Raw genomic sequence first — 23,098 nt, 5'->3', positions numbered from 1 at the left:
AGTCCGGGGCCAGCACAGCAAATAGGAAGACCCTCAAACCCTCAGAAGGAACTGGCTTCACAGTGGACACCTACATGTGTCACTGGGGATAGGAACTGAGGACATTTAAAAATGACAGGCAATCAGGTCGTCTTTGTACAACCCTCTGGCCATCCATGGGCCTCTGGCAGTCCCAGGTGAAGTGGCCTTCACACTGAGAGGACAGACTCCATGGCAACTTCACCCCTCTCGCCAAGTGAGACAGCAACCCTCAGAGCACTATACTTCCATTTTTTCCCACAGGGTGACACACACACAACTGCACAGAGCCTAAGTGTAGAGCTCTTCTGGTTCTCATGGGCTGCACCTGCCCAGGTCACCAGCACCTGACATGGGGCCAGGGTGCAGCTCAGTGTAGTGTGTGATTAGCACAGGCAATGCCCTGGATTCGATCCCTGGTGTCAACAACAGCAAGCTCCAATGCCGCCTGCAAGCTCCTGCGGTTACCTGCTCTGCCGCTCTGACTGCGAGCACCTTGGGCGGCTTGGCCTGATTGTCTACGGACCATAGATAGAAGGGACACAGGTGTGCTCTACATGGTGTGCACAGGTGTCATCCTGCTGTCGTGTGCCTTTGGGGGCCATTATGTTCTCACGACCATACAGTTTCCTGTGCCTATTCCACATCACATTAAAATCCACTAGACAAAATCCAGAGCATGGCTTCCCAGGCTGCTTCTTACGTTCTGCTACTAATAAGAAGCTCACTTCTCAGGTAAACTTTTTAGATCTGTCTGATAACTTCTCTGTTTTCTAAAATAGAGCCAGAACTCATGATGACGTTCCAACCAGAAGAGCACCTAGAAGAAGCAAGAATCTCATTTTCTTTAGTCCTCTGTTGATGCAACCTGAGCATCTGTCTGCTCTAGGGGCAGCCACGCGAGTCTGGACAACTCCCCTGTCCATTCCACATCCCTGTTGTGACACTAAACCTTCCTTCTGTGGGATTCACACAGCCACAGAGCTTCTTGAGCTGAAAGCACCAAACCACACAGCCACAGGAAGTGGCCCCACCCAAGTTCCCAGACAAGGTCATTGGCCTGAAGAGGCTCTGATTTACTAGCCTCTGTCCCTGGGCTGCTGTCATTTAGACTAGGGCTGCAGTGCAAAGTCAGAAGTCTGTGACTGAGGAGGTGCCTGACGGCCTTCCCTGGAGAAGCCGGGCTAAGCTTGCTGTGACCTATATTTCAGGCTGACACAAACCCCTTGCTAAGTCAGTCCTCAGGCCCTACACCATCTGCACTCAGAAGCTGCAAACACTCCTGGTGCAAGTGGGAGGAAAGAAGAGAGGGAAGATGGATGGAAAGGAGAGAGAGGAGGAGGAAGAGGTGAGGAGGGAGGGGGAAAGGGCCTGCCCAGGAGCATCAGGCTACAGAAATGATTCACAAAACGCCCAAGAACAGGACAGGTACCCAGGCCCCAGGCCAAGCACAACTCCCCCGCTGCTCTACTGGAAGCTGCCCCAGGTCAGCCCTGCCAGCGACCGCCAGAACAGACGTGAGTCAGCCCCTCTGCGCTCCATGTTTCAACATTGAGCGCAGAAACATTCATTTCTTTTGTTCCTGATAACATGATTCTTATTTTTAAAATACACACAGAAACCCTGACACTCCAGCTGAAGAGGGCAAACAGTAGCTTAAAATATATATATATTTGTTAGTCAAAACTCCCAAACTAAGTAAGTGATATTTTAAGAATGGTACATTTGAGCTGGGGATTTAGCTCAGTGGTATAAGCACCTGCCTGGCATGCTTGAGGTCCGTGTGAGTTCGATCCCTGGTACAGAAGGAAGGAAGGAAGGAAGGAAGGAAGGAAGGAAGGAAGGAAGCAAGCTGTGTGTGCAGCATAAGCACCTGCCTGGAAAGTGCAAGGTCCTGAGTTCGATTTCCAGTACAAAAAAAAAAAAAAAAAAAGAATGCTGCATTTGTGCTTCTGAGATGCCATTCTCCTGGGGTGCAGAACAAAACAGAGGTACAGCACAGAGCTATCAATGGCCAGTCTGGACTAAAGGGACAAGGAGCTCCTTGTGCGTGCCCTGGGACTTTGCTCTAAGTTCAATAGTATTCTTACATAAAATGCTTAAGAATCAATTTTGAAGATCTCTCACTTATCACAGAGAATGCCCTAAAATCACAACCCTACGAATTCACTGAGTCTAAACAGCTCCACTACTCAGGGAGGACCTGGGAAAGATGGACCGCACAGTACTGAGGTAAACACCAGGCTTCCAGCCGGGCTCCTGTTTCCTCTCAGCCTCTTCCCCTCGGTCCCTCGGCATGACCCGCACATCCCCTCACCATCAAAAATTTAAAAATTAAAATGAAGATTTAAAAGAATAAAAGCTTGCCTGTAGTCCCAGGTGGTTGAAACTAATTCTGAACTAACTGACTAGCAGTGAGTCATAAAACAGCTGAGCTTCAATTTTGCAATCTGTAATATGGGAATAATAATAATACCTACTGCATGGGGCTGAAGTGATGATCAGATGAGTTAACACATGTGAGGAGATTGCATAGAACGAGAGACGTGTCAGTATCTGCTCTAATGATACACACTGTATCATCATCACCTTCTCAGACTGCTTGAGAGGGAAAGAAGAAGACACAGAGGTAGCAGGAAACAGATCCTGGGACCAACCGGGGAAGATGGGGACAGAGACTGGAAGGAGCCAGCGATGATAAGCAGGAAGTGTGTGTGGTAGAGGTGAATGCTGTGAGTGTGCAGCATCTGGGAGAGGTCACCCCCAATCAACAAGCCCTGGCGTGGCTTGGTGGCACATGTTTGTAATCCCAGCTGCTCAGAAGGCTGAGGCAGGAGAACTGCAAGTTCATGGCCAGCCTGGGCAACTTAGCAAGCTCCTGTCTCAAAACAATTTTTTAGAAAAGGCTGGGGGTGTGGTTCAGTGGCAGAATACTTGCCTAGCATGTACAAAGCCCTGGGTTCAATCCTAATACCACACACACACACACACACACACACACACACACACACACACCCCAAGGTCAGGCCAAGGCACATGGATGTTTATACAGTGACAGTCTCAATGGTGAAGGCACCAGGCTTTGGTGGGTCAAGTCAAGAACCTCTGGGACGTAGAGTGACAGGTCAGTACTTGTTGCTATAGAAGCTCAGAAGCCCTGACCCTGTGGCCACTTGAGAAACGAGCCACACACTGGCCAGTGGGGCCTGGTTAGGAGACCGTGGGCAGCCTCACTATACCCTGATGAATGAGCAAGTTTCTACACCATAGCGACAGATGGTGCACCCCCGTTCCAGGAGTGACAGTGGGGTGACTCACTGCTCTAGCAAGGGTCCCCTTTCATGCTCACTGAGATGTGGCCTGAAAAGCTCAGAGCCCGAGCCCAAGGGCGGACGTTAGAGGCCAGGATCAGCCTTTGTCTCTGAGACACAGAACGGCTACATGTCTTGCTCCAGATCTCACTTGTTCTCATTTTGGAACAAAGTAGAATCCGGAGAAGGCTCCTGGGTCTCTTCTCCAAGGCCAGCCTAGAACTTAGTCATAAACCATGCAGTGAACATGCTTCCCTCCAGCAAGCATCTGGCACGTTTTGAGCAACCCCCCAGGTCACAGCCCTGACTCAGAGACCAACACAGCCTGGACAGTAGCCATCCAGAGGGTAGAGGCAGAGCACCCCATATCACAGGCCTCAGGGGACCCAAAGATGACTAAACCCCTGGGGACTCGTGGTAACTGGATGGGCCTGCCATAGCCCTGAGCCACAGAAAGAAGTGACCGAGCAACAGCCCAGGAGGGAGTGGGCGTTGGTTTGAACATGACAGGGACAGTGATTTCTACAGCAAGGCCCAAATCCTCTGCCTGCTGCCTCAAGGGGTGCAATGCTGTTAAACCAGTAATAAATAATACAGCTCCAACTAACAAAGCATGCCCAGTTACCAGCACTGTGACCCAGGCCTCTGGCGAGTGGGTGAAAAGATGGTGACATGGAGGAATGACCATTTGCACCCAAGAGCTGTGCTAAATCCTGCTGGGTAACCAAGTCAGGATCCCCAAGGAATGAGAACAGTCACTCGGTGGAGCCACAGGGCCTCTTTCCCCACACCCTCACCCTGCAAAAGCCCAAGCGCCCAGTCCCACGTCACCAGTTTACCCAGTATGGACATACTATATCCTCCTGGCCCCAGCTGCCATGCCCTTCTTCCCATGAGTCCCGGGCCTTATGCACTGTGACCCTGGAACACCTGCCAGGAGCTCAGCCCCAGTGCTCCGGAGTCTGGTGCCTGGCCCGATGGTGCTGACCAAAGAACACAGCAACCCACCTGGCTTCCGCTGCCATGCAGAATGTTCTCCGGGACGGCATAGGCCTCTGACTCCATGTTAACATTCTGCTTCTTCTCGTGATTCACTTGTACCCGCAGAATTCGAAAGGAAGACCCTCCAAGATCCAGGGCAATGAAATCTCCCTTTTCTGTTCAGGAGACAACAGTGTCGCATCAGATTCAAGTGTTGGAAGTCCACATGCCATGTCTGCATCTGTACCCAATCTTGTCAGCTCCCCCCACCACGCAATGCCTTCAGAGGAAAGCGGGACTCCGGGAGCCTCATCCAACCGCTGCGAGGGACCAGTGGGCACAAGACCAGCCTGGCCCAGGAGCCTTGGGCAGAAAGGGCTCAAGCCATCTCTGTCTCACTTCAAACTGCAAATGGAAGCATTAAGTACAAGGTCCCACCACATCTTTCTCTAAGTATTCATTTCAAAAACAGCACTGCTCTCCATAAATGCCAATCACATAGCACTCCAACTCAGAAAACCTCACACAGAAGGCCCATCACCTGCCCTGGATTCCTCCCTCTTCGGCTCGGAGACCACTGCCTGCCTCCACAGGGCGTTGAGCCATTGTTGTGGTAAAATATGCACAGCCCAGCGTAGCCATGAACAGTGACAGTCCATCCCACCAGCAGAAACCCTGTAATCGCGAAGCAATCTCTCTCGTCTGCCTTCCCACCCAGGTCCCGGTTCCCTCAATTCTAAACTAGCCTAATCCAGAAGCTCATGTAAGTAGAGCCTAAGCTTCTTGACTTTTTGTGACTGGCTTCTTTCCCTGACCCTTAATACAATGACTTCAAGGTTCATGCATGTTGTAACCTGTGTCATCAGGCCAGGGTGACAGTCACCTTTGCCTCCCAAGTCTCAGTGGTCCACTGAGCCCTCAGTCCCGAGGATGTCAATACCAGAGCACTTAGGAGGACCTGCATTTTCAGAAGGATCTGTATTACTGTATCATATACAACAGAATTTTTTCACCAAAATTAATTTTTTAAAAAACTTGTATTAGTTCACGTTCACAGTACGTAATCCTACACTCCCTATGTGGGTTGGTACATGTACACAATACATCTTAATTCCTTTTTCCTCCTCTTTCCCTTGCTGCCCTCCCCTCTTCCTCTATCTCTTAATCCCCTTCCCCTGTGAGAAGTTCTGTCACTCTATTTCCTATTATGTGCTTTTTATTTTTGCTCTTTCTCTACGTAATGCATTTCTTGTATGAGAAAAGCCATGAGATATTTAAGCTTGTGTGTCTGATTTATTCTACTTATGTTTATCCTTCTTTATGGCAGAGTAGTAAATGGGATCAAATTAAAAAGCTTTTGCACAACAAAAGAAACAACCCAGAGTGAAGTGACAGCCTCCAGAATGGGAAAGAAAATTGGCAGCAACTCCTAGGGAAGTAACATCTAGAATACATGAAGAATTCAAAAAAAAAATTAGACTCCCTCCCGAAAATAAAAGACCCAATCAAAAAAATGTGCAAGTGAAATGAACAGTCACTTCACAGAACAAAACTTCAAATGGCCAATAAATACATAACAGCATTTTCAGATGTACTTTCCCACACCACACAATTCACCTACCTAAAGCTTACAACGCAATGGTTTTTAGTATATTCGGTTATGTAACCATCAGCACAAGCAGCTGTAGAATATTTGCATTATCACAAAAAGAAATACAGTGCCCTTCATAACCTCCTTCCAATCTTCTCTCTACAGAGGTCCCTATTCTGGACACTTCACATAAATGCAATCATACCGCAGGTGGCCTTTGTGATTGGCTCCTTTCACTGAAGACAAATGTTTTAAAGTTCATTTATGCTGTACTGTACTATGTGTCAGAATTTATTTCACTTTTTGTGGCCAAATAATGCCCCGCCAACTGCACCACCACACTCATTCATTCACTTATCTGCTGGTGGACACGGGCTGCTCCCACCTTTCAGCCACTCTGAATAGTGCTGCCGGGAAGACTGGTGCACACATTTCTGTGCAGACACGTTTTTGTTTCTCTGGGGTGGATACGGTGCCCAAAGGAGAAGCTTTGTGTCAAATGACAACCACCTTAACTTCTAGAGGGATTGTTATTGTTTTCAAAAGCAGCTGCTTCATCTCTCATCCTCAGGTTTTATGAAGTTCTCAATTTCTCCACGTCCTCAGCAATATTTGTGACTGTCTTTTTATTTCAACTTGTGTTTCTCTGATGACTTTTTTAGCTTCAATTTTTATTTTTTATAAGTATGTCTGCGGTGCCTAATGATCCCTGATGACCTTCACACATGCTCACTGCCTTTCTGGATCTTCCTTGGAGATTCGTCTATTCAGATTCTATGCCCACTTTTAAAACTGAATTACCTTTTTAGTGTCATGTTGTAACACTTCTTAAATGGTCTAGATATATGCCAGATGTGGTGGTGCATGTCTGTAATTCTAGTGCTCAGGAGGCTGAGACAGGAGGATCACTGTAAGTTCAAGGCCAGCCTGAACTATAATCACAAGACTATCAAAAAATCAAACTAGTAAATAAATAAATGAATAAATCAATATTCTGTGGGTTGCCTTTATACTTTCTTGGTAGTGTCCTCTTTAAAATAAATGATAGATTTTATTATCCCCATTTATGAAAGAGGTATTTGCCTTCCTTTACTAAGAGACTCTAATTTTCAAGTGTCCTTTAAAGCACAAAAGTTTCTCGTTTTGATAAAGTGCAATTTATGTTTTTTTTTTCTTTTGCTTGCATTTTTGGTATTATATCTAAGAATTCATGGCTAAATTCAAGGTCACAAAGATTACGCCTATATTTCCTTTGTTTTGGCGTTTATATTTAGGTTTTGCTTTGGTTTGGCTTTTGGCTTTTTATTAAGACAGGGTCTTGATATGTAATTCAGATTGGTATTGAACTCACTATGTAGCCCAGGCTATGTAGCCCTGGGACTTGTGATGATCTTCCTGTGTCAGCCTCCTGACTACAGGACTACAGATGTGAATGTTTAGGTCTTTAATCTGCTTTGAGTTTGTTGTTTTTTAATACAAAAGGTCAGAGGCCAGCTTCACTCTTTCCCAAGTGGGTGGTCAATGTCCCAGCACCACGTGCTGAAGACTTCAATTTCCCTCACTGAACAGCCTAGCCTCGCCACCTTTGCCAAAAGAATCAACTACTATAAGCGTGTAAGCCTGTTTCTGGGCTCTCAGGTTAGTTCCACTGACCACACAGCCCTAACTTTGCGTTTTGTTTATTTTTTGGTACCAGGTGTCAAACTCAGTACCTTGCACAGGCAGGTGGTTACGCCACCCCGCGGCCCTAACTTTGCTGTTTATAATAACTTTTAGAATCAGGAAGTACAAGCTCTCCAATTTTTTTTTTTTTTTTAAGATTGTTTGGCTATGCTGCGTCCCTTATGCTTTTTTTTTTTTTTTAAACTAATAGTTTCTTTCTTCGTTTTTTTCTTAGCTTCCTCTCTTTTATAACTGACATATCCTTATATTTGATTCCATTAAGTTGTCTACTCTGACGCATGGCTGTAACTTCTGGAACTTAGGCGGGTACTGAGCGTATAGTAACAGCTCAACACATATTTGCTGAGTTAATGAATGAACAAACCACAGAAATGCACTGATTTCATTGTTCTCCCTTGAGTTCTATGAGGGAAGGACTACAATGTAGAACTCAGCACCCAGGACAACTCAATAAATAATAACAGGGACCGATTGCCCATTCATTCATTCATTCCACGCACCGCTGCTTGTGCACAGAGTGTAAAGTGGTTATGCCATTGGCTAGATTTGTAAATAATTTTGGGCTCACATCGGCAGCACATATACTTTAAAAAAATGATTTCATTGAAATTTAATTCACTATCCTACATTTCATCCATTTTAAAATGTATGGTGCAGTGGTTTTCAGTATATTTAAGAGCTGGGCACAGGAATATCTAATTTTAGGATAAAAGAAACCTGGACTCAGGCCAGAGATGCAGTGCAGTGGTATAAACAACTGCCTGGTAAGCTCAAGGTCTTGAGTTTGATTCCTGGTACCACAGGAAAACGAAAAAAAAAAAAAAAAAAAAACAAAACAAAAAAAAAAAAAAACAGGCCTATTTTCACTTAGCACAGTGCATTCAAGGTTCATCTGTGTTGTGGTACAATTTATCAATATTTCATTTCCTTTTACACCTAACCATATGACACTTACAAAGATATCACATGAAACTACTGGTTTAACACTCTCCATGTTCCAAAAAAAAACAAGCCAAGGGAGAATGCTGAGAGGCAGTTATCACAGACTTACCAGGAATTCTGATCAGTTTGTTTCCTCTGGGTCCCATCAGAACACTAATCCCTACAGTGTTTACTTCATACCACTGCCAAATTAACAGTCTGAATTTAACCAAGCATAGTGGCACATATCTGTAATCCCAGCATTCAGGAACCTGAGGCAGGAGGATCACCATGAGTTCAAAGCTAGCCTGGGCTATATGGTGAGATCTGACTAAGACCTCGTCTTAAATAAACAACCCAAACTTACAGTCAGGTGGTGCACACCTGTGATCCCTGCAAACCCGAGGCTGAGGCACTAAGGATCATTGCAAGTACCTAGCCAGCCTGGGCTACTGAGTTCAAAGTCTGTGGGAACTCTATACTCTATCTTATTGCCCCCTACCATCCATCTTAGTATCAAGTAGTTCCTCTCAGATAGGTGAGACACTAGAAAATAAAAAACATGGGGGCTGGGGATTTAGCTCAGCGGCATAAGCGCCTGCCTTGCAAGCAGGCAGTCGTGGGTTCGATCCCTGGTACCGGTAAAAAGGAAAAAGACCAAAAAAAAAAAAAAAAAAAAAAAAAAAAAAAAACAGTACATTTTGCCATTAGTTAACATTCACTGAAACTTTTTCCTGTTCTAAAGTGCATTTATGCTTTTTTTTTTTTTTTTTTTTTTTTTTTGGTGCCTGGAATTGAACTCATGACCTCGAGCTTGCCAGGCAGGCACTGTCCCACTGAGCTATATCCCAGACCCTTACATCATTTTAATCTCAGCCCAACAGGCAGGTGCCACCAAGGTGCTCATTCCACAGATGCTTTCTCATCTGTGGAAGATAATTTGCGCACAACCATGCATGGCACACCCAGCACTATAATCTAAAAACCACGTTCCCAATCAATGGTAAACTCTGCCTCCTGGACAGAGTTTGGGCACAAAGATCCCCAAGGACGGGACCAGAGTGAGACTGCACAGCAGAGACGGCTGCATCTCTTCCCTGGGGCTTCTCAGCATCCTCGATTCCTTGCAGTTTTGGGGTTGTGTTTTGTACTAGAGTTTTCATAATAACTAACAAAACAGCATAGGAAAATTTTCAGTTGCCAACCTGGTCTCACTACAAGATGAATCAGAAAAGTAGGTTTCATGTTACTCAAGACAGTGATGGGGCTGGGGAAACCAGCATAGTTTAAGAGCTTTCAACACTTGGTCTTGGAAAGGGGCAGGAGTCAACAACACCTCTGGAGGCCCCAGGCCTGCCTGAAGTTTGTCCAGCAGAAACAGTGCCGACGACCTCAGCTGCAGGTAGACCTGAGACAACCTGGTCTTGGGGTTCCTGGGGCTGGCAAACATTGCCTCATCTGCTCAGCCCATAAACAAGTACTGGTCGGCAGGATCCTGGGAAGCTCAGGTGAGAGCAGATAGAGTGGCCAGGAGATGCCAGGACAGAGCTAAAAACAGACACTTCACACAATGGCTGATGGGATTTGCAGGATTTGCAAGAGGGCCTGGTCAACAGCTACAGAAATCACAGGGCTCTCTCTCTGCTCCTGATTCTTCCAGAGCAGAGACCAACTCCATGGAAAGGAGTCTATGACTGTTGAAAGAAAGCGCACCTGCACGTTTACAGCTTAGGAAACTGCACACTGTTACCTCGCCCTCCTGGGATTACGGAAATGAGGCTCCCAGACTAAGCAGTGAGTGCCTGGCTCAGGGTCACACTCAGTACAAGGCCAATGGGCCTCTCTCCATCTCCAAATTTGCGCAAACCAGAGTGCTCCTTACTTTTTATTTGCAAATGGTATATGTGCTGCAGTTTGGCAACAAGGGACTGAGGAGGCAAGGACACTCACTGGCTTTCCTGCTGCCCCAGGGTCCTGAATGCTGAATGCTGTGGACATCACAGGCCAGCAGTGAGCATGCATGTGCCCGCTGCTTTCCTGGTCTTCACACCTGCAGTCGGGGTAGGCTACCTGCTCCCTGCTCCAGCTACAGGGAACCAATGTATACAAGAGGGGCACCAGAGTCACTCAGGAGCCACGTGCTTGATCAGGATCAGCATGTGATCCACACCAGCAGGTCTCGGGCCTAGAGGAGACAGTCACCGGTCCTACAGGGGAGCGGGGTTGCCCTCTGGCTAGGGTCACTGACGAGGGCATGAGATGCCAGCCTGGGGGCACAGGGGCTGTTTCTGTCGTAGAAAGGGGTGAGGGGGATCTGTGAGTGACCTCAACAGGGAGGAAAGTTGGGCTGACTGAGAGTAAGAGAAAAGGAGCTCCTGGACAGAGGCCCACTGAAATCCAGACTTCCCGGTACAGGAAGCTGGAGTGTCGTTTCCTTTTCACCTAAAATGATGCAAGTGAAAACCGGAAATTCAAGTTCAATATTCTCTATTTAGAAAAGAAATCCCCCAAATACCCACTTGCCCTCTGTAAGAAAGAAACTCTATCATCCTCTTTTATCTTAAGTCGCCCCCCCCCCCCGACAATCCCCGCTAAAGCTATGGTCACCCCTCGCAGACAAACAGGAGCTCAGCCCACTGTGTGGGGCCAGCCCTGGAGCAGGGTGCTGGGTGGAGATGGCACAGCCCACCTTGGCTTCCAACTTTTCTCTGCCCCCTTCTCTAACAGCAGAGGTCCCAGTGAATTCTCAGAAGCTCTGCATCCTGGTTTCCAGGGCTGGGCGTACGCATTGAGGCCTGCCAGTGGTGGGGGTAGAGGGGTCCCTCTGGCCACACTGGTTAGAAGAAGCCTTCCCTTGGGGCTGGAGATTTAGCTCAGCGGCATAAGCACCTGCCTTGCAAGCAGGCTGTCGTGAGTTCGATCCCCAGTACCGATAAAAATGAGAAGAGGCCTTCCCAAGGAAGGATTCACACAAAGCCAGTTTTCAAATTATGAAGATGGTGGTTTCCAATTTTGAGACACTTTCACAATCAGGACAAAGTAGCCTGCCCATTTTACAGATGAGGACGTGGAGGCTCAGAAGTAAAGAGGCTTCTCTATGGTCACCCAGAGAGTAGTAACATCAGGGTTTACCCATTGTGTACTAAATTTTTATTTACTTTTCTCCCTCTTTCTGCAGCAGCAGGCTTGGCTCCAACTCCTCCTTCACATCTTTCATCTCAAGTCCGCCATCCCCCTCTGGGGGGCTCCTATTTGCAACTTCTTTCCACACCACTGATACCAGGAGAACCACTCCAAAAAGAAGGCTCATTACACAAGACATCCAAAGGGCCCTGACAACTCTCTACTTTCTAATGACAGTCATTACTCCCAGCAAATAATAGAAAACAAACACAGCGGCAGATGGCTCTCTCAAGTCCAGGCCTGCGCTGGAACCCTGGCAAACAAAACCCCACCTTTGTGAAGCGCCTACCTTTGCCTTGTGCGGGAGGAGTAGCAATGGCATTTTCCTTCTGTCTGCAGCCCTGGCCCTGGTGACACTACTCCTTCATCGGAGACTCACCCAGGGCTGGGTGCGGCTCAGCGGTAAAGCCCTGGTCTAGTACACACAAGGCCCTGGACTGATGCCCAGCTACACACACACACACACACACACACACACACACACACACACTTATAAACTACCAATCAGAACAGCAGACAGGCAGGAAGATTCACAGATGGAGACAACTTCTGAGATAATTAACCATTTTTTTCCAGACATAAAAACCAACATAGCCAATTGCCACAGAAAGAAAGGGAAATACCATGCTATAAATCATTCAGCTGTGCATGGAAAAAGATCATGGTATAACCAAAACCTTTTAGGAAAAAAAAAATTTGGTTTTGGCTCTTCTTTGGTAAAGACTCCTCTGGGAACCATAAAGGAGTAACAAATAACTATCCAACTTGATTTGATGCACATCACAAAGCTTACAATCTAATTGTTATATACAGTATTTATAGTGATAAATAAAAAGTAGGTTTCATGAATGAGACACACACAGTAGAATCTCCTGAAAGCAACTAAAAAAATCCATTTCAAAATGTCCGAAAGGAAAATCAATAATGTGTTCACTTCGGTAGCACGTATACTAAAACTGGGAAAACAATAATGAAAAATAGGTGGATGTCTCTGCGTGTAGAAGTCCTTCTGAAAACTCAGTAGTTTCAAAACTTGAATCTAGGGGCCAAGGATATAGCTCAGCAGCACAGCCCAGCAAGCACAAGGTCCTGAGTTTGTTTCCTGGTACCAAAAACAAAAAACAAACAAACCAAAAATAAAAGCACCTGAGTCTAGGCTCCCTTTGCCTTGGAAACCTTTTCTTTACCACCATTTATGGCACGTTCCGGTCTCTCCTTGTGTGCTTTGGGATTACCTCTCATTCTGTCACTGACTAATTACTACAGTTGAAGCAGTGATTAACATTGCAAGACGGGCACGATGCCATGGACTTCCTATGAAGGAGAATTGCATTCAGGAGACTCTATGGTTCTCAGGGGCAAAGGTGCCCAAAGGGGAGAGGAGGGGACAAAGGAGGCATCTCCCTCCACCAAGGGCCAGGGATTGACTGGGGTGAGGTGCTCAAATTTTGACATCGACATCAATTCTTGTGTCACCATAGGGACCAGTCCATTTACCTGGGCACATGAGCTGATCCCCCCACCCCTCGCCATAAACATCAGGAATGGAACAACTTGGAGAGACGGTGCACAAACCTGCTCAGGAAGGAGGGGTCTAGGATCACAACTTTGAGGCCACCTTGGGCAACTTAAGACAATGTCCCAAAATAAAAAAATGTAAACATGCCTGACCATGTAGCTCAGCACTCCCTGTGTTCAATCCCAATACCTCCCCAACACACACACACACACAGAATAACAGTCACAGGAAGAAAGGATATAGGATGTGTTGTGATTTGCATTATATCTCCTAAAAAGATATGCTACAGTCCTAACCAACTCAGATCAGCACCTGTAAATCTGACCTTATTTGGGAATGTGGTCTTTGCAGATGTGATCGAGTTACGAGGTGGTCACTGGTGCAGGCTGACCCCACAGGACTGGCATCCTTAGGAAAAACTACAAGGGTTCACCCTGCTGTGCAGAAAAGGCCCACAGGGGTCCCTGTGGTTCAGGGCTTTGGTTTACCCTCACCAGTGTTCTCAGTCTGCTCCTGAGAGATTCTAACCTCTGGCCCTATCAGCGCTGGAGGAGACAGAGGCTCCACAAATGCAACGATAGCATTTCTCAACATGGGTGGACAGGTCTCATTAAAGACACCATGGCTGTGAGACACACCTGTGTAATTATTGGATGTAACACTAGCCAAAAAAATGTACTGCCAATAGTAAGATGTGATTGTTACATGAAACAGCGCTGACTGGAATATTAAGAAAAAGAATCAATGTTTCAAAACAGATGAAACATGGTAGCAGGCGCTGGGGGAAAGTGCAGTTAGGACCAGTTGAACAGGCTCTTTCCTGCAGGACTACTCAGGGCCTTTAGTATATTGGTATCTACTATAAATCTCTAAGCAGGCACTGGAAATGTGGTAATTCTCAGACGAGTGTGAGTTCTGAACCTTGTTTTGAGGAGGAGCAACTTGGACAAATGGCTAGGTTACTAGCAGAGTTTGGATCACACTTTGACACCCTCAGCCCTAGAAATGCCAGCTGTGAGAGTAAAGAACGGCCCTACTGACTGGTGCTCAGGAGGAGAGCTGCGGGAGGGCAGTTTTCTGGAGGAAGAAAGGAGCCCCCACTTTCTGATTCTCCCCTGTGGCAGCCCTGGTGGGTCACACAGATCAGGTGCCTGCAGGGATCAGGTATCCCTCAGAGAACTCCCAAGCCCTCCCAGCCCCTTCCCCATCTCTTAGCTGGGAGCCGGTCCAGCTAGGCTTCTGGCAGTGAGCTCCAAAGGCGCCTAAGCTTCTGGGCTAGGTGCCTTCAAGGACTGGGAAAAAGTGGGTCTGAACTACCAGGGTCCAACTTCCAAACCACGAGCAGAAGAACATGTCCAACACAGCACACAACACGCTGTGGTCACTCTGCAAGACTTCTTAAAAAGTCAAAGTGCAAAAAGCAACACCTCAAAGCAAACAAAAGGACAGAGGTGTAACTGACTGTTAAAACAGCCAAAGAAACTTCAGAGAGACAAATGCCAACTGTGTGCATGAGGTGCTATCCACAACCTCAGAATAAACACTCAGGCTCCTCCTCAGCCCACCTCCAAGGTAGCTCTGGCTAGGACAGGACCTTGCCCGGCCTGCATAAACCATGCACCTTGCATCATCACATGCGCCTGTCCCTTGTGAGCATCAGCTGAACAACTGCGATTTTCCTGGCATCTGGTTTGCAGGTTACATATAAGCTGCTCTAAACAAGGACCTCTAGATGAGATTTTAAATCGAGGCTTTAAAGAAGGGTTTCCAGTGGAGAGAACTGGCAGCAGAGTGTGAAGGGCACAGGCACGATGGCAGTGTGTTCACAGGGGAAAACTGGGCTTCCACACATGCTCCCTCCCAGCGCCACACAACGGGTGACTCCAGCCTAGGGCAGAGGCAGCTCACAGGAGGACCCTGTGAACATGCCAAGGTGGGCGGGCACGGCACCCACCTCTGCAAGCTAACAACTGTGGGCTCACTGAGCAGAACAGCTTCCTCCAAGCAGGCCAGGCTGCACCTCCCAGCCTCAGCTCTGCCAAGTGTAGGGCTGATGCCACTCTCCTGGGCAGACAAACTGACCATGCTACAAATGCTCCACAGAAGGCAGACCCACATGGATGCAAACTAAGAAGATAATTTTTTCCAATTCTATCTCCCCTCCCCATTTCTCAACTTTAGGGCTATGTTGATGGAGTATACAGGGAATGTACTCAAATGGGGACTAGAATCTGTCCTCTGAGGCCAAAACCTGCTTGGCACTGCAACTGCTACTTATCTGAGTACCAAAGGAAGAGAGGCTTGGCACCCCTGATGGACAGTGTCTCCTAAAATAAATGCTTTCTTCATTCTGGAGATAGAAGAACAATTCACATAGCATCCGCAAGACCCAAAGCACTACACTCTCAAAGTATCACAAGCCACCACATAGGCAGGCCAATGACGGAGGTCAGCCTTGTCCAGTACAGCATCCCCAGTATCAGGCACACAATAGGAGCTCAGCAGACATGGATGGGTGGGTGGGTGGATGGATGGATGGATGGATGGATTGGGCAATGGTTGGGTGGGAGAACAGACACAATGTTGAATGAGTGAGTGAGTGAATGAATTAATTCATGAATAAATGAAAGCTGGAAGGAAGTTTCACAGAACACTCAGCCCGCAAAGCCCACTCCGGATGAGAGACTCACCTGAGCCATCAGGAATGGACCTCACAAAGGTTGGCAACATCTTGACCGTAGCTGTTGGGTTATAATCTCGGGAAAGGCCATTCCTCATCTCCTCCTTGAAGCGAGCCATGATATCCAACAGAGTTTCATCAGAGAGCCGCATGGCATAGAGATACTTGTCAATCTGGGGGAAGGACAAGAAGGCAGGAGAGAGAGGTGAGACTAAGGTCATTTCAGCTCAGGCCTGGCTTGTGGCAGACAGGGCCGGGTGAGACAATCCACTCCTGCAGGCACTGAAGCACCCACGCAAGTTTGTCACGTGATGGGAGGTCATTCAACTGCCTGCTACCATGCTACCCACAACAGGCTTGCAAATGCACTGAGTCCCAGTTTGGCACTTGCAAAATAAACCAGGGAACTCTAAGATCCTTTCCAACCGCTGGACGTTATGAGAAGACCACCCTTCAGACCCCAAGCACACAATGGAGGCAGGTTTCCTCCAGGGACCCGTGTCCCTCTCCCTCTGTGACAGGTGGCCTGTCATCCTCATATGGGTGGAAGCACCACCAAGATTAGGAATGAGGGCTCTGAGACAGCCGTTTGGGTTCAAATCCAGCCCCAGTGCTAAACAGCTGCATGAATTTCAGTTTCCTCAATTAAAAAAAAAAACTCAAGACAATAGGGTCTCTTCAGGACATAGTAAGTGCTCAACAAGCATCAGCTTATCACTAACATGAGAAAGCAGTGCTGGAGGGTTTCCTTAAGTACTACTACTTCAGGGAGGGGAGAAATAGTAGCCTAAAGGCTAGAAACACAGGGTGGCAGGTCCAGAGCAGAGACCTTAGCCATGCCTTCAAAATGCACTGAGACAGTGCCCCAGGTCCCAAGCCATGCATGAAGGAGTGGCCTGCGTGCCAGGCCATTGTGGCCACATCTCCAAACAGGCTGCTTACCCTTCAAAAGGCTGCCCCAACCTGCTCTTTGCCCCAAGTCCCTTCTCTCCTAACCTCAGGGACCTGGGTTGTCTCTGGTCGTTTTTCCTTCATAGGATCTTCCCATTTATTCTCTCAAAAAGTCTTCACAGATGCTGGGAGTGTGACTCAGTGGTAGAACATGGGCCTGTCATGCATGAGGCTATGGGTTTGACACTCGCTATCATTTAAAAAAAAAATTATTCACTACGCACCTACTACATGCCTGACGTGTCTGTGGAGTCCACCTGAGCTCCCCTGCTCACCACCTTTCTGTCTATTGTCCCTTAGCTTAGGAAGCCCTGGCAAGCAGGCGCCTGCCTGGAGCCCTGTGCCTTGTCCATCTCGTAGCTGTCCATCATCAGACTTCCACTCCCCACAGCCACAGGAGCCAGTCCTGGGGCAGCCCCAGGCTGATCTCTCAGTGCAGATCTGGCAGATCTTCCGGCTTCCCCATTTGTGTGGTCGCCTCTGCCTGATGTGCCCTTTCTTCTCCTCCCAGCTCTCCCGCTCTGTGCCAGCCCTCAAGGCTCACGTCATTGTCAGAACACTCCACCCTCAGCACCAATGTCCCAGCACAGCCTGCCCTGTCCCATCAGTGTCAGTGTCTGCGCGCCCTCCCCCATGTGTGACTTGCAGCCCTGCACACAGAAGGCTCCTGACAGACAGATTTATGGGCCAATGAGGCTGCAAAGACCTTGAAGCTGATTGCCTCCGAGAACGGCATCTTGTTCACAGTTGAGAGCAACCAGAAATATCCTGGCTCAAGGACATGGAGTGCCCAGACTAGGTCACTTCTGGCTGCATACTTTGGCCCTGGGCTGCCTTCTCGCTCTGTCTTCAGGTCTCGTGCTTCCCCAGCTCCGCCAGCCTCCTGCCTCACAGACAATCACAGCGCTGGCAGCAGTCTGCCAGTGTCTCTGCCCCACTCACGAGATGAGCCGTGCCCCAATCACGAGCATTACCCAACCCCTTTCCTTTCCCCTTCATGAGAAAGTAACACAAAAAAGGATAATCAAAAACCCCAGCGACATACACAGAAACTGTCAGCCCCATGGGCCCCGGAAGACACAATGTGCTCCACCCCAAGGGAGGAGCACCAGATCAGTGATCCACGCTGTCTCACTGCCCTGGGATTGGGGGCATCAGCAGCAGTCATGACACCAGTATGTCAGAGGTGGCTTCACCAAGGGGCAACGCTGCAGAGTCCAGCGCAGGCAGGAGGAGCATCTGTGAAGCCCAAGGTGAGGTGAGTGTCAAGCTGCGTATCAGAAATAACACACTGTGGAGCAGGCGGCCAGCAGAAGAGGCCAGGTTACAAGGAGGAGCTGCACCAGCCAAGGCTGAAGAAGTCATAAGGAAATGTAGACCACATCCATTTGATTTCAAGGATAAAAAAAGAAGGAAGAGGAGGAAGAGGAGGAGGAAAGCCAACTAATTAGACCCAATAATAGGATATAAGGTTAAAATTGTACAGTAAATAAGGAATTCTTTTTAAAAATGTAAACAGATCCCAAAGCATGCGAGCCTTGGCCCCATTTTAATGAGTCCAACAAAAAGATGGTGTTTCTGAGCCCAAGCTGTCGGCCTGATGCAGGGTGGATGAGCGGGTGCAGGCACAGTCACGGTGCCACTCCAGCCTTCTGGCCATGCATCAGCTACCACACTCCTCACACTGCACAGTGTGACAACCTGCTACGGAAAACCCATCCCCTGGCACTCCGTGTCCCCACAATTAGAAATGATTGAACAGACCTTTGCAACTCTCCCAGGGTCTAGGCACCAAGGAAGAATTCAAATCATGCTCCATGCCAGAATAAGACTTTATAATTATTTTATGGTTTACAAATAACAAGCGTTTCCAGGTCCAGTATGTCAGTTACTCTTCACACCTCATTTAATCTTCAAAGTGACACTGTCAGGCCATTTTACTGTCCCCCATTTTACAGATGCAGAAACAGAGGCCCAAGAAGGTAAGAGGTCAGGTCACACAGCCAGCCAGGGAAGCAAAGTCTCATACCTGTCCTTGAGGAAGGCAAGTCCCCCTCCAGCATGGAGCACTGGCCTAGGGAGAGCTGTCAAGGTCTTCCAGCTGGACAGGGAAAAGTCTCTAGGAACATCAGGACTCTCAAAGCTCCAGTTACCCCACCTCCTAACCTGAGGCACATCTCAGCACCCAAACACTGAGCTGAGAAGCCCAATATTTTAGGACAGCCGAGCCAACCCCACTGGAGCCTAGAAGTACAAATGGAAAAGTACCTTGGGCACATGGTAAGCACAGCCTGGCCTCCAGAGGACTTTTCCCCTCCTGTTCAGGTTCATAAGCAGGGATAAGGTATAGGCCCTCAGGCCCGAAAGCAGGTATAACTGGGAAGGGCAGGAACTGAAAAGGGGGCAGATCTCACAGTTAGCGAGTAATGAAAACCCTCTATTGCTACAGATCCTCAACGGGGCAGAAGGGGACATTAAAATCAGCACAGATTTTAGGCCAGGCCTGAGGTGGGCATGCCAGGAGCTAAATCACTTCCCAGGTGCCTGGCCCCGCAGTCCAGCCAGGCAACACCTGGTACAGCACCTGGCAGATAACACACCCTGCAGACCACAGGGCCCTTCCCATGGTCTGGAAACACTGGTCGGGGAGAAAAGCAAGCACACCTTGCTGAACAAAGGACTTCTTCTCCCTTTACAGAGCAGCTCTGCCAGCTGGGAAGGAGAGGCTGAGAGCTAGTGGTGGGTAAAGGGAGGGAGGGAGGCAGTGGGGAGGGACAACAGGGAAACCACTCCTGCGCATGTGTTCCAGAGCCCTGCACAAAACCCGCAGGCAGGGCTGGCCAAGGGCTTTGTGGGTTTGGCCAGTGTCAGAGGCCCTTTCAACTTTTCTATTTCTGTCTTGCTTCCACAGCTGTTCTGTTCCTCCTTCCCTCTCCCCTCCCACCTTCTATGCAAGTATGTGTGTACAAATGTGCACAAATATACACACACATTTCCACCATGCTGCCCACTCACTGAAGGTGCTGCCTCCAACCCAATGCTGGTTTGCTGTGCAGCCAAAGCATCTTCCAACAGCGGCCTCACACTGGCCGATGGGGAGGACCCAGATCCGTGCCTCTTCTGGGGGCCTCTACTGCAAGCCTTGGCCTTTGGGGCACTGTCATAAAACAGGGACTCTGGGAGCCACCATAGGAGCCACAGCTGTCTGATGCTTACTCATGAAGGTAGTGCCTGACATGTGGTGCTCTGCTCAGGGTCGAAGGGACCAGTGGAGGTGCCAGGTCCCACACACTAAATTGGGTCCAGCAGCTCTGGCCTGACCCTGACAAAACTCCCATCCCGCCTCCAGGACCTCCACCATCTCCTACAGGAATAATCCTTGACCACTGCCCACCACGGTGGGCCAGGTTGGCTACACAGCACAGCAACTCTTGTCCAAATATTTGTGACCCAAGAGGGCTTAAAGCACTCAGCAGCTCCCACGGCTGGACCCCAGCCTAGGCAGGAGACACCAGCAGCAGAGACTCAGCCTCGCCAAGGCCCTGGCCCATTGGCATCTAGCCAAGAAAAGAACCCAGTGGCCTGACACTGGTTCCCCTCTTACACACTGCTGTGCCCGACCCCAGCCCACCCCCTGCTCCCAACAAAGCACGCACAAAAAGCAAATCCAAGACTGGACATGCCCAGGCGAGCAGGCTGGTGGCAGCATAAGTGCTGGTAACCACTGGTAACCTGGGTGTGTTCATGTCCCATGGAAGGGACACAGCCATGGAACAGTTCACTCTTTCTCATACTCTCTCCTGTGAGCATGAAGATCAGATGTGACTGAAGCTGCACGCTGCAAGCCTTAACAGGGACCTTCTAGGGCTGCAGAAGGAACGCAAGTTCCCAGCATGTACAAGGTCCTGGGTCTGACCCCCAGAGCTGCAAAACAATAAAACTAAGGGGAAAAAATGAACTTCCCAAGCAAGATGCTTCATTTACCAAAGAAATCAGGCAGCCAGCAGTGAAGTTAAGTAAGGATATTAGGTTATGGGTAGGGCAAAGATTTCAACATTGATTTCAAATCTACTTCCCTTTCCTTAGAGACTGATGGAGTCTGGAGAGAAGGTGCTGACTCATATCAGCCACACTAGCTCGAGTTCCCAGAAGTCTCTGCCCTTCCTACACAGAGCGAGCATGTATATTACCCCACCTGAACTTCAGAGCAAGAGACACACTGAGTTTGTGGGTGCCACACGCCAGGCACAAAGCAGGTGGTGCCTTAATACTTAGTTTCTTTCTCCCATCACTATAATCCAGTGAAGTGGGAGGAAAGATACTATTATCTCCATTAGATAAGGAAACTGACCCAGGACTCATGCAAAGCCACATGGTTTATGGATGGCAGCAGGGTCTAGTTTCCGGTCTTATAATCCCTCATTCAGGGCTTCTCCTTAAGCATTGCCGCTCTTTTTTGTGTATTGGAAAGAGAGGGGCTGTGAACAAAGAGCTGGGTTCAAATGTTACATCTACAATTTATTAGCAGTGTGGCTTTGGACAAGTTACTTAGCCTCTCTGAATCTTGCTTTCCTCACCTCCAAGATGGGAACAGTAGAACTTCTGCTTAAGAGGGGTATGGGAAGGACCTCAGTAATGTACCAAGAAGAAAGTAAACACTGAGTGTCATTTCCTTCCTGCCGTCACTCAGTTACGTAAACTATGCGTCCCCAACTCTTTCTTTCATGAATACCTTTCTTTCTTTCATAAATACTTTAAAAAAAACTGCTGACCCACTTTGTAGAAGAGAAAACTATAGCCAAGTGGCAAAATGCCTGGAAATATGGCAAATAAAAGATTCTAGCAAAGTTTCTCTGAAACGGTTGCACTGCTTTTTAAAAAGCAATAAGAGAAACATACTTACTTTAAAGTATCCAGAAACATATAAGTGCATAAAGTAAAAAGTATGAATTTCCCCTGCTAATAGAGCTTTTTGTGGCAGGACCACCTTATACATATAGATACTGCTTTTGGAGGTTTTCTTTTCTGTTTTTTAACAAAACTGCACCCATAAACACTTGCTCCTGTTTATGATTCTGCCTGTTTCCTCTAAGGACAGCTTTAAGACCTGCAGTAACAGTCACACTTAGTTTTCTGTGGGACGCTGCCCATCTGGATGCCATGGCGCAGATGGGCAATGCTCTGTCTTCGCCCTCCCAGAGGAACCTCAGTCTCATGGGTGTGTTCCTGACTTTCTGCTTTGCATAGTTTTTTCCTACGCTGGTCCTTCTACATCCTGTTTCCTGCGGGGAGAAACAAGGCAGGCACAGTTACTTCCAAGGCCCAAGGAAAAATTACAGGGCAGCAAGGGTTCACAAGTGGCCAACATGACCCAACCACCAGTGAAAAAACAGGTGGACATTAAGGTCCCCAAGACCTGGTGCATGCTCTTTGCTCAGAGTTCAGAGACAGTCAGACCAGGGCTTTCGGAAGCAGCAAGACCAGGGAACACAGGGAGCTTAAAAGCTACAGCTCTGTCACTCCATCAGCCATACAATGACCCCACTGGCCCTCCAGTGTGACTGGCGCCAGCCCCATGTGGGGCTATATGTATAAGGTGGTCCTCTTCCTCCCTGCCTGCATGTGGCCCTCTGACTGCCCAGCCCCACCTCAGTGCAGCAGGTGGCAGCCAGGGAAATTACTTTCTGGTCCACCCTTGGCAGCCAATCTCTGTGCAAAGGCCGCAGGGGAGACATCTTGGACCTGATGGCATCCCTATAGGAAGTATCAGCTCCCAGTGCCATTGCACAGAGGCCCTGGTAATGGTGCTTTACCCCCCTAAGATCTTTCTGCACCATCCCAGGCCTTTCTAACCCCAAAGCCACCTCCAACTCACCTCCTGCAGAGGACAGGCCATGATCTGCCCGCCTCACACTGTCCACTCCTCTCCTCAGCATCCCCTCAGCCTCAGGTGTCCACTCCAAGTTGTCAGTGGACAAGTCACAAGGAGTGTCTTTGCTGGTGTAGCACCCAAGCACACATGGTCCATACCTCTGCTAGACTGTGACAATCAGAGTGCGGGGGCCATGTTTTCCAGGCTCTTGGTATGCCCTCAAAACCCCAGAGATGCTGTTCAGTGGCCCCCAAGTCCTGGGGGCAATGCTACACTGAGGCTCCTTGCTAGGCTGGGTGGCGCTTCCCCTGGGCGGGAGGCCCCTGGTGCCGCCTAGTCCAGAAGGTCCCAGAGGGTTTGCTGCCTCAGATAAGGCCTGAAACTCCTC

At 48.5% G+C, this 23,098-nt stretch overlaps 1 protein-coding gene across 3 annotated transcripts in view; it reads right to left on the bottom strand.

Moving 5' to 3' along the window:
- Hk1 (hexokinase 1) overlaps positions 1–23,098 on the bottom strand; it is a 63,520-nt gene that overhangs the window by 25,983 nt on the left and 14,439 nt on the right. For 2 of the 3 annotated variants that reach the window (XM_063239611.1, XM_003473691.5), the window contains exons 2-3: positions 15,898–16,060; positions 4,338–4,486 (exon numbers count right to left, since the gene is read on the bottom strand). In XM_063239611.1, coding sequence (XP_063095681.1) covers positions 4,338–4,486; positions 15,898–16,039 — 291 coding nt within the window. In that variant the 5' untranslated portion in view covers positions 16,040–16,060. Of the gene's footprint in view, positions 1–4,337; positions 4,487–15,897; positions 16,061–17,062; positions 17,306–23,098 lie in introns of those variants that run through there. The other variant, XM_013156787.3, reaches the window with a different exon arrangement.

This window comes from Cavia porcellus, unplaced genomic scaffold (assembly GCF_034190915.1).
Source record: "Cavia porcellus strain 051 isolate PalLab524CR breed Dunkin Hartley unplaced genomic scaffold, mCavPor4.1 scaffold_28, whole genome shotgun sequence".
NCBI lineage: Eukaryota > Metazoa > Chordata > Mammalia > Rodentia > Caviidae > Cavia > Cavia porcellus.
This window is presented reverse-complemented; position numbering and strand designations above follow the sequence as displayed.